The 12258-nt window shown below is 42.3% G+C and overlaps 1 protein-coding gene across 1 annotated transcript in view; it reads right to left on the bottom strand.

The window, feature by feature from the left end:
- The window catches only part of DOCK2 (dedicator of cytokinesis 2), a 478101-nt gene that overhangs the window by 91456 nt on the left and 374387 nt on the right, over positions 1 to 12258 (bottom strand). The window contains exons 31-32 of the mRNA XM_069970478.1: positions 8476 to 8576; positions 7080 to 7138 (exon numbers count right to left, since the gene is read on the bottom strand). Of these exons, the coding sequence (XP_069826579.1) occupies positions 7080 to 7138; positions 8476 to 8576 (160 nt within the window). The remainder of the gene's footprint in view (positions 1 to 7079; positions 7139 to 8475; positions 8577 to 12258) is intronic.

Raw genomic sequence — 12258 nt, forward strand, 5'->3', positions numbered from 1 at the left:
TGCCTATTGTCATCTATGCTGTTAAAAACAGGCAAGATTGCAGCCCTTACAACAATGCACAAAAAAATAAAATAAAAAAATTACAGTCAGAAAATAGAAAAAGGTTAGAATAAATGATTTTTTTTTTAAATCCAAATGTAATAAGTTAAAGAAAATTTAGGTGATACATTGCCTTTAAATCTGTGAAATCAAATCTGCTACAGATACGGTATGTGTGAATGGACTCTTAAAGCGATATTGTCACCTCCTTTCCATATAAGGAGTTCTCAGCACCCTTCTTAAAGCGACACTGTACCCACAATCTGACCCCCCCAAACAACTTGTACCTTGGGATAGCTGCTTTTAATCCAAGATCTGTCCTGGGGTCCGTTCGGCAGGGGATGCAGTTATTGTCATAAAAACAACTTTTAATCCGGCAGCGCTTTGTCTACGGCCGGGGCTTACATTTGTATATGCATTAGGCTGGCACCACCTCTCTGTCCTTTCTCCCCACCCTCCTCATAATTAGGAATGATCCAGGAACATTTACTGCTGTTTGAGCTTTGCACAGGTGTATTAATGATCCAGCCCATGTTCATTATGCACACAGGAGGCAATCTGCCTGGATCGTTCCTAATGATGAGGAGGGTGGGGAGGAAGGACAGAGAGGGTGTGCCAGCCTAATGCATATACAAATGTAAGCCCCGGCCATTAGACACATCGCTGCCGGATTAAAAGTTGTTTTTATGACAATAACTGCATCCCCTGCTGAAAGGACCCCAGGACAGAACTTGGATTAAAAGCAGCTATTCCAAGGTACAAGTGGGTTGGGGGGGGGGGGTCAGATTGTGGGTACAGAGTCACTTTAAGCTTATATTGTGGACATTTCATGTCTTACCGTATAACGGATTTCTTTGTGGTCTCCTCCCTCAAAAATGCATGTTATTGTTGGTGGACAGTGCCGTAGGGGTGGGGCTTAACAGCAGTGGAACCCCCATACCTCCGCCCACATCAGCGTCTAGGCCCCACCCCCTCCGCAATTATTGAAATGCACAAACCTAGAGGGGGTGGCATTTAGGTCGGCCCAGGGCATAGACACCGATGGCGTCACAGAGGGGGTTACCTTTATACGGTAAGATATAATATGTCCAGAATGTAAGATTAAGAATGGTGCTGAGAACTCCTTATTTAGAAAGATGAAGACAATATCACTTTAAAGTGTACCTGTATGATGGCCCGCTGCTGCCTACCGGATCAGCAGAGATTATATCTGTTAACCCGCAAGTTCAAGTCTCCATGGCTATGAACATGCCATGAGACCGCAATGCGCACCACCCCTATTGGATCCAGTGGGGTTTAAGGTAAGTCCGCCTAGTCCCACCTATCATCATATAGTATTGACCTAGAAAGTCAAAGTTCTCATCTCATCCTTCTTATGACAATCATAGACCAATTATCAAAACATCAATCTTAACCTTAATAGAGAAATGTGCAGCCCCCATGTATTTTTGTGCCATGCTTTGTTGGGTGCCATGTATACAGAGTTATTCCCTTCTAAGAAAAATGTTTATGTACATTTGATAAATGGCATCTAATGGAGCGTGTAACAAAATGTGTGCAGTGAAAAACTCTGTATGCATCAACTATTATGATCTTGTGATGCTCTTACAATAACTAATTCCCTTCTATGCGGATGGCAATAACTTCAGAACATATATTTATGTGATTGTTCCAGTGCAGAAAGGGTAAACAATATCTCAGGGACCCAACAAGCTATCTCTAAAACACAGTATGTTATGTAGCAAGTTGCTATCTATTTTGCTAGACTCCAGATTTCCCTTTCTAAATGTAAAAAAAGAGTTAGAAATGAGACCTTTTGTAGTATAATAATGCAATCAGCCACAATCTGCATGTTTGTGCACAATCACTTGCCAAAAAGATAATGAGAAATTGGCTTATCCCCCTACTCATTGTTTTTTTTTCAGCATTTTTACTGTATTACGTGGGTGTCGTGTAGATTTCTATAGCAATCGGACTATTGAATGTGCAATTAGTAAAGCTGATGTAGCAAATCCCAAGCATAGTTAATAGCTTAATAATTATAATTTGCTAAGACAATGGCAAACTCCACAATGAATTTTTCAGAATCCAGCATAGGTCATTCTTTTTATACTACAAAACGAGTGGGCAATGAATATTTCTATAGACTTATTTTAATGAAGAGTTTGCAGGAGAAATTTTTATGTTGTTTTGCAAAACAAGGGTGGGGCTGGGGGGGGGGGGTGTCAGCAAAAATTGTGCATGGAAACAGTGGAGCAGTTGCCCTTAGCAATCAATTAAATTTCATTTTATAAAGCCATTTTTAACCTCTTCATTACCAAAGGTTGTCTTTTAAGAGCCACAACTCTCTTATTTTTCTACTCAGGGGGCTATTTGGGGGCAATTTTTGGCACCATGATCTTTAGTTTTTATTGGTACCATGAAGTTGTAGATGAGAAACTTTACATTGCTTTTTATTAGTTTTTTTTTCTAAAATATAATGTGACAAAAAATGCAATTCAGCCATTTTTTTTATATCTTTAAAATCAGCACAATATTGCTGATATGATTCCCTGCAGCACAATATAGATCATACCATCTACGGCGACAGCAGTAGCTGTGAAAATGAAGTTTTATTATGCTGTGTGCCTGTTAGCGCGTAGTGTGGGGATGAGTGACAGAGAGGCCAGTTAGTGGCCTTTCTGCCTGTCAATCATCCCCGCACTGTGACTAGTGAGAGCTGTGACTAGTCATGGGGGGCTCCCCGCCCAGATGACTAGTTTCTGCACCGTTCCCAGCCTTGTGCGGCATAATAAAAAAAAATTTTCTGCTATAAAGCTACTGCTGCAGCCCTGGCTGGTATGCTCAAAAGTAGCTCTTTACTGTGCTGCAGGGGACCATATCAGCACACCTATGAAGATTAGTTCTCTTTAAGTCCCCTTAGGGGACTTTTATAAGCAATCTTTAGATTGCTTATACTGGTCAATGTTATGCTATTGCATAGCTAAGGCAACCCCCCCCCCCACACACACACACAAACAAACACACACCACCACCAGCACCACTACTATGTAGCTTTCATTATGTTCCTTGCGATCAGCCGCAGTGTCTCCATCATTTTTGCTTATATAGTACCTTGCAATGCCAGTATATCAGTAACCCCCTTCTTCTCCACGTGTCATCTATAGCAGTCTACTGTAAATCATTCAGCATAGTACCAGCTTGTTCTGTCTAGTGCACTTTCTCCAGCAATATGTCATTATATAGCAGTGGGGAGTAGGTAATGTACTGTGCTTTGGCTGGCCAAACAATTTGTGTGTGTGTGTGTGGGGGGGGGGGGTGTCCTTGTGTGTATCACTGCTCTAGAGTGAATAATAGCAGTGAACCATGTGGGATACTCTCAGGGGCTCAATAGTAGTAACTAGAGCCTGAAATGCTAGGTACACTTTATTACTGGCTATTATCATAAGTTTTAACCTTTATTGTCTTGGTCTACCAAAAGACTCCTCGCACATAGGGAAATTTCTAAGTTAGATGTGCCGTCTGTCTGCCGTCTGTCTGCCCTAACTGACCACCCATCCTCCTCCCATAGTGGTTGGTTTGGAGCGCTCTGATAGATGGAATGCACATCTAACTTAGATATTTCTATTTCTATATCTGTCTGCTGGAGAGCCCCTGGCCGCCCTCTTCCGGCAGTGGTTTATTCCACCTGTCCCGCAGTGACTCCTCCTGTGTCTCCCATGCTCTGGTAAGTACTCTTAGTTGGGGTTGTAGTTGTTTTTATGGCTGAGGGGCTGTGGGGGTAGTTTTTTATATGGCTGGGGGGTCAGGTAATTGTATAGCTGGGGGCTGGGGGTTATTTCATGTCTCCTTCTTCTTTTGTAATGCCATTTGGTTATTTTGTGTACTTATTTTTTAATCAGACAATATTTTACCTTCTTAGTCTTATAAATGCTTAAACTTTTTTTTAACTGATAAATACTGTAAAAATATTGTGTTTTTGATGAGAAATCTGCATAGATGCTCTTAAGGCATATTCCGATGTGCCCTTATAGAGATTTGCAAGGGTGCCCTGGGGACCTGTGTCTCCACAGTGATGACAGTCATCAATACTACAAGAAGAGTCTTCTCCTTGTACAGCTCAGCAGTCAAGTACAATGCACCATGGCCACATATTATGCCTGTTCCCTGGTCAGAATTGAGGAGAATGAGCTTTAGACATTATAAATAGAAGTTTTTTTATACTCAATGCACCTATTGCTTACTGATGCTGATCGGAATGTGAGCATACAATGAAAGTCAATGAAAATCATACAGTAGATTCTCAATAATTTTATACACCACTTGATGCCACATATTAATTTGGAAATGTAATAAAGTAAGTTGAGTAGACAAGTTTATTCAAGACAGCAAAAGTATTCATCCGATTGTGCTATAGTTTTTTGGCATTCATTGTTCTGGTAATCCTCCAGCAGCATACTACTAGGGCCTCTGGCTCCCGGCACACTTGTGATAGAGGGGATGACTGCAGGCTGATGTATATTAACTTTGTCAGGTTTCTGCAGGCACATTATTTTATATTTCTGGTAATATAGATTGCAGACAATTTGATAAAGTGTTGTCATATGGCTTCACACAATTATTACATTATAGAAATTTGAAAACTGAATTGTGGTGATAAAAAGCATTACTCTTTAAAATAAGCTTAACCAGCTCCAAATATAAGAAAAGGACTGTGCTATAATATATGTATTTTATAAGATGTCCTGGTAAACACTCCATTAAGAAAATGAAAGTCTTAAAGGGGTAGTGCGACGCTAAACAATTATTCACTAAATAACACACATTACAAAGTTATACAACTTTCCCCGTGTTCCCCCCCACCCACGCTAGACCCGGAAGTATAGTGCTCTATACTCACCTGATTCGTGTCGACCCCCGTCCGCCATTTTGTGACAATGATGTCATCTTCGGGAGGCCGGCCGAACCGCTCCAACCGTCCCTCGTGCCAGCCCCCCTCTGCCTCTTCATCAGCTGCTCAGCCGCGATTGGCTGAGCATAACTGCAGACTTCTGCGTCATCAGCTGCTCACCCGCGATTGGCTGAGTATAACTGTGCTCAGCCAATCGCGGCTAAGCAGCTGATGACGCGGCAGAGGAGGGGCGGCACGAGGGATGGTCGTAGCGTTTCGGCTGGCATCCCGAAGATGACATCATTGTCACAAGATGGCGGACGAGGGTCGGCACGAATTAGGTGAGTATAGAGCACTAGGGGGCCATTCACTAACATAACATACATTACAAAGTTGTATAACTTTGTAATGTGTGTTATTTAGTGAATAATTGTTTAGCACCGCACTACCCCTTTAAGACCCCTTGAGGGGGCCAGCGATATGAATTGGATGCACATCCTAATCAGTGATCATACATGCAACAGAGCCACACAAATGAGCCTTGTAAAGTCTCTTCAAACGAGAATTGACCTCACTGGTTGACATTCGGTAGCTATATATTCAGAGACTTTATCTATTCCTTTCAAGCATCTTTATGTTAGCCATATTCAACTAAAGCCGTAGCACGGTGAGGCTCCGGTAAGATGGGAACCGGGACAACCCTATCTACATTTGGTCCCTCTGTGGTCCCTCACACAACACCTGCACTACACCTAACCTATTAACGGATATGTGTCCAGGAGTGGGCACCCACTACTCCTGGCAACAGTGACAAGTGCCTAAGCGGTTACACTGACATCTTGCCCCCAGCTAAACACCACCTGCCTCCCTTGGGTTACTGCAAAATGACCCTAACTGTCATTTCACAAAATGTCATGCAGACACATCAAATGTTTTGAATGGTTAAGGTCTAAGTGCTGAGACCCCCACCAATATCTAGGTATATTTGGGTGGAGAGCTTAACTATCCAGTTTTGTCTTCAGTCTATCTCCTTGCAGAAAGACTTATGTTGCCCATCACCAGCAAAAACTCAGATCAAGGTAACCCAGGGAGTGAATGCTAAGGTGTGTGTTTCAGCTGACTATATCTAGAAATCAATGAGGGTCTTAGCTGAGACTCCAACTAATTAATATTCTTTACATGACTATGTGACATGTCAAAAGTTTTTTGAAATGGCAGAAATGCTTAATGCCCTGGCAGGCATCAATATCTACACTACACGCTGGGTTCACACTACGTATATTTTAGTCAGTATTGTGGTCCTCATATTGCAACCAAAACCAGGAGTGGATTAAAAACACAGAAAGGATCTGTCCACATAATGTTGAAATTGAGTGTATGGCTGTCATATAACAGTAAATACCTGCCATTATTTCAATATAACAGCCGTTATAGTTAGTTTTAAAATAACAACAAATATTTGCCATTAAATGGCAGCCATCCACTCAATTTCAACATTGAGTGAACAGATCCTTTCTGTGTTTTCAATCCACTCCTGGTTTTGGTTGCAATATGAGGACCACAATACTGACTGAAATATACGTAGTGTGAACCCAGCCTCAATGTGAAGGCAATTGTGCTGTGAAATACTATAGAGACCTGGGTGATAGATAGACCCCTATCAACGTTTTTATGATGTGCTTTCTTAGTAATAGAAATGTCAGATAGGCATTGATAGCTACATAGCTGATATAGTTCTAAAAGACAGGGAATGGTGTATTAAGTGCAACCTATAATTCTACTGTATTGATTCTGGGTATGACAAGCAAAAAAAAACAAAACCTTACAATATGTATCTTGTTGTAGTCTGTAAGCGCCAGTGAGTAGGTCTCTTATTCACTTTGTATTTTTATTTATTCTAATTATTTAATTTTGTAATATGTAAATGTAAGTTCTGTACTGCGTGTTTAAAAAAAAATGCAGCGGAACCTGTTGGTGCTATACAAATAAATATTATTATTATATTAATTTTTATATATATAAAATTATATATATAAAATATATATAATATGCATACAAATAAGCATGCCAGGACTAGCTCTACGATTTCATAGATTTTACAGTACTGCATATATTAAATCACTGCATTGTTTGTCAGTGTCATACATACCAAGCTTGTACCACATATCACGTATTGCAAAACCTATGAGGCATCTCATGTCTTCATACCTAGAGAAAAAAAGTATACAAGTCATTACTGACTGTCTTGGAAAGGGCATTCCTCAAATACTCTTATTAATCTTATTCCATTATGGTATGGAAGGTAATACATGCAGATTTTGCCCTGGATATTCCATCTGCATTGCAATAGCTGAAAACCACAATAAATATGTGAAATAAATTCACAACAAGTAGGACAAGCTGTGATTTAAAACACACGTGAAGCAGTAACCTTGGATAACAGCTTCAGCATGTAAGAGATATTTCTGAATAAGTCACGTGTCAGATCAAAAGCTTTATTAACCAGGTGGAAATGGTTTTTCAGTGCAGTCTTTTAAACTGAGGTCAAGGACCTCAATCACTGTGGCCCTAACTGGTTTGTCGCGTGGTGGCTGCACTCGGGCACTGCCGCACAGCACCTATATAGCTCTCTAAATCTCTTTGTCTAGGTTACGTATGGTGTACTCAGGACAGCTGGCACTATGTGCAGTCACTTTATGCCATCACCAGGACATCACTACAGATGCCCTTCAGTCTGTCACATTAGTTCTCTTTTTATCTTACAGCCCTTTCAACAGGCCTTTATCAAGGCCCTATTACAACAAGCAATTATCGGCCGTATTTGGCCGATTATCCCTTGGTGTAATAGGTAATGTTAAAAGGCAACGATCATCCAACATGCATGATGTCAGCTGATCATTGTCTTTCAACAAGTTGAAAGAAAACAATGCTGATAGTGATGATCTGCACTGTACTGCGCAACAGGAGCGGCGGCAGCAGCAGACCGCCACTATCTCCTATGGGCCACCCGGACAATCTAAGGATCATTCAGGCAGCCCCTCTGCAGCTCCCCATAGCCCATGCTGGAGATAAAGAATAAATGGAGCTGCAGTCATGCGTACACACCGCTGTTCCATTCTTATAGGAGACTTGGGTCCCTATTCTCAAGATCAAAGGGGGTCCCATCAGTAGAACCACCAGTGATCAGACAGTTATCCCCTATCCTGAAAAAAAATGGATATTTTGAACTTATAATTGTGGGAACTTTCGCCCCCAACACACATAAGTTGTTTTCAGCTATAACAATATTCTTTGGTTTCTAAGGGCTAAAAAATAATTTTACTTCCTACTTTCTTTATGTTTAGTGGTCAGAGAGATATTCAATAATGATCCATCCTGGCAGTGCGCACATGAACCCTGAAGTTCTGCAGCTCCTCACTGTTAGACTTTGCTCAGAATTTCCTTGGTTCCCATGGCTTCTAGTACAGCACAGAGAATCCTATTCAATAAACCCAAATGTCATTGCAAAAGACCTGGTATTTTTAATTGAAAAACTCATCACTTACTTGTCCAAAATCTCATTGCGCTTGTCATGAGAGAAATTCTCCAGCTGTAGAGAATCCTGAGTAATAAAAGCCACTGCCAGATGAAAATAATTGTTCCAGAGCTGGAAATTGGAAAACATAAACAGAATGGAAGTCAAGAAACAAGCGTCTCACCGTCTCATTAATGTGGAAGGCCTCCGAAATGTAGCAAAAGTGAATTTATATTTTTCATACGCTGTCAAACAATAAGCATGATGTCTACCAAATATCTGTTCAAGTAAAGCAAATAAATCAATAAGGAGTATAAGGAGCATTAGATTATTGCTTAATAGCGTTGACCTTTCATATTTTCATTTGTTTTGCAGCATAAATGTCAAAGAAATACCTGAAGTTATGACAAGCAGTGGTTCTTAAACAATGAGATTATTAATGTCACGACTGGAATGTCTCGCCAAAAACAAAGCTGCAACGCAGGAAAAAGGTAGAGAGAACATGTACATGTGTGTATGTGATAAATAGGCTCCCAATGTCTGGGATTTCCAGCTGTCACTGCTTTCTTCTCTGCAGCAGGGATCATTATTTGTGTATTTGACCTATTACACAGAGCGATTATCTGCCAAATGAGGCATATATAGCTGCGAGTAATAAAGCCAGTGATCAGTCCATGATCGCTCACTTTAAACCTGTGAAAAAATGATCTGCTGTCAGCCACACATCTCTGCAATAGGAGACGAGTGATGGCTGCTCAATTGCACTCCCGGTTGGGGTTGAACCTTGTCCGTTGATTTCCTGTTTCTTGGCCTTGTAAGTTTAATTCAGTCTGGATTAAGAGACAGATGTAATGCATGCCAACAACATTACAGTGGCACTACATTGCATTACCCCAGAATGTTGGTGAACTCTTCTAAGATGTTTTGGGGGACATTGGCTCTTCCAACCAGCCCAGTTAATGTAAGGGGAATGGTGAAGCATACAGTATGCACTGCTTCTCAACTTACATTAGCTGGCCCAAGGGAGAGAGCTACCAGCCGGCAGCGCAGCGGGCCTGCAGCTCTCATGGCCTAGTGAAGGTGAGGTGAGTGGTGATGCATACGGTATGCATCGCTGCTCACATTTAGTGGGTTATGTATTAGAGGAATGTCAGGTGAATGGTTATGCATACTGTATGCATCGCTGCTCACATTCAGTGGGCTGGGTATTAGAGGAATGTGTGGTAACTGGTAATACAGTATGCATAATTTCTCTGATATTTATTAAGACACCTTAGATGTGCAGTGGCAGCTAATGTTTGTACAGAGTGATTCTCTATTTCAAGAGTATAGCACATTGCACAAATAGCTCATTGCACTGTAAATAAAGTAGTTTGAGGATTGCCTACACAGTGTTTTTCATGGCTTTTTATCCAGGTTTTTAATTTTTTGCCTAATATCACTGTGACTAGAAGTTACATAAACGTCTTGTCACATCTGTAATGGAACAGTGAGCGCTAACGGATCCTAGCCCACTGTCCTTGCCTACTTGGACGTACTGCCCCAGGCAAGAAAACCCCAACTGGGGTACAGTCCCTTTACAGTCCCTCAATTCTTTGAGCGGAGGTGCGCGTCAGTAACAACACGTCGGAATCTTGCGCCAAATTGTGTGAATGGGCTCTAAGGGTGTGACAAGTCTTTAGTAAAAAAAAAAAATACAGGCAAAGCTAAGCTGGTCCTGCCTGGATCAGAGGAAACTAGCAGTCAACATGATTGGGCAAGGAAAATGCAGTAACTCTGCCATGTGTGAACATAATTATTATTAATATATACTGTATATATATATATATATATATATATATATATATATACTGTATATACACACACAAAAACTATTGTTCTATAAGTAGGATGCATTTGCATTCTTTGAATACCATGTATATTATCATGCATCATTTAGAGCAGGCACAGGTATCTTATTGTACCTGCCAGGTAGTGCTCAGCTCTCCCAACACGTTATTTGCATAAGCAAGTTTAATTGATCATATAACATTTTGCCTATTACAGAAAATGTCTCATCATTATAGGCATTGGCTACATTTCTAACAACAGCTGCAAAAAAAAAAAAAAAAAAGATGATGTGCAAGGCAGATTTGCAAGCTAGTACATCCCCAGGCCCAGTAATGTCTTTCTGTAAGAGAAATCGTAGAATATTCAACTACATTTCACAAACATAAACCGAACATCATCATGTTCAACAAAAAGTATTGAAATAACACTAGTAAATAAGCAATGCAAAAAGCGCAAAACATGGCACAGGAAATTGTTTTACTGCCTAAAATAGAAAATTGTGATCTGTATTTTACAGCTCATACTACTATGTTAGTACTTGATCTCAGTGGCGTAACTACCAGGGTCGCAGCGGCCGCCGTTGCGACCCGGCCCGCCACAAGGGGGGGCCCGCGGGGCCCGCAGGGCCCCTCAATCCCTCTTGTGACCGCAAGCAACATTGTGTTGCTTGTGGTCACAAGAGGCCGCCTCCGTCTGCCCCGGATCATGCGCTGCTGCCGGGGGTGTCGCGTCCTATCCCCGGCAGCGTGTGCATCATAGAGTTCCCTGTGTGCCTGTTACCTCCGGCACAGGGAGCGCACATTAGAGACGCTCCCTGTGCTGGAGGTCTCAGCACAGGGAACTCTATGATGCGCACGCTGCCGGGGATAGGACGCGACACCCCCGGCAGCAGCGCATGATCCGGGGGCAGACAGAGGCTGAAGAAGAAGATCGCCGGGGGAGCGCATTGTTAGGTGAGTTGTGTGTGTTTTTTTTATTTGTTTTCATAAAGGAAATAGGGGGCTATCTATAGGAGGGAGGGGGAGAGGGGGACATTTATAAAGGGGGGGGGGAGGTGGCCATCTATAAAGGGGGGCAAGAGAGGGGACCATCTATAAGGGGGGGGGAGGGGGCCATCTAAAGGGGGGAGGGGACCATCTATAAGGGGGGGGGAGAGCGGACCATCTATAAGGGGGGGAAGAGGGGGATCATCTATAAGGGGGGGAGAGGGGGACCATCTATAAGGGGGGAAGAAGGGGACCATCTATAAGGAGGGGCGAGAGGGGGCCATCTATAAGGGGGGAAGGGCCATCTATAGCAGAGGGGGGCATCTATAAGGGGGGGGAAGGGGCCATCTATAGGAGAGGGGGCTATCTATAGGGGGGCAATATATATAAGGGGGGAAGGGGCCATCTATAAGGGAGGCATATATAAGGGGGGGAAGGGGCCATCTATAAGGGGGGCATCTATAAGGGGGAGAGGGGGCAATCTATAAGGGGGGCAACATAGGGGGAGAGGGGGCCATCTATAAGGGGGTATACACAGAGGGGGCATCTATAAGGAGGCTACATAGTAGGAGGCATATACTATAAAGGGGGATACACAGAGGAGGACCATTTATAAGGAGGCTACATATAGGGCATAAACTATAAGGGGGTCACATAGAGTCAGCCTAACCACTAAATGAGGGCATAAAGGGGCCAATAAAAATGTGCAGTTTGTAGAGAGATGAGGATGGTGTCAGTGTGAGGAGCCTAATATGTCTGTCTGGCAGATTCTGTGGATTCGTGGTTCGGAGAAGTTCATGATAGCCCAGGACGGATGGAGAAGAAGATGAAAAGGGAAGAACTCTGATCAGAGAAGACGTCCCCTGTAAGTCACCGGATATAACTGCACTGTAATGTATATGGTGTATAGAGCCTGTGTGGAGCTGCGTCCACCTCTATATGACTGGATGCGGTGATAAGTGTACAGTGGATGTTATTCAGTAGCAGCGGTGGTGTTA

The sequence above is a fragment of the Dendropsophus ebraccatus genome, chromosome 1 (genome assembly GCF_027789765.1).
Source record: "Dendropsophus ebraccatus isolate aDenEbr1 chromosome 1, aDenEbr1.pat, whole genome shotgun sequence".
Lineage (NCBI taxonomy): Eukaryota > Metazoa > Chordata > Amphibia > Anura > Hylidae > Dendropsophus > Dendropsophus ebraccatus.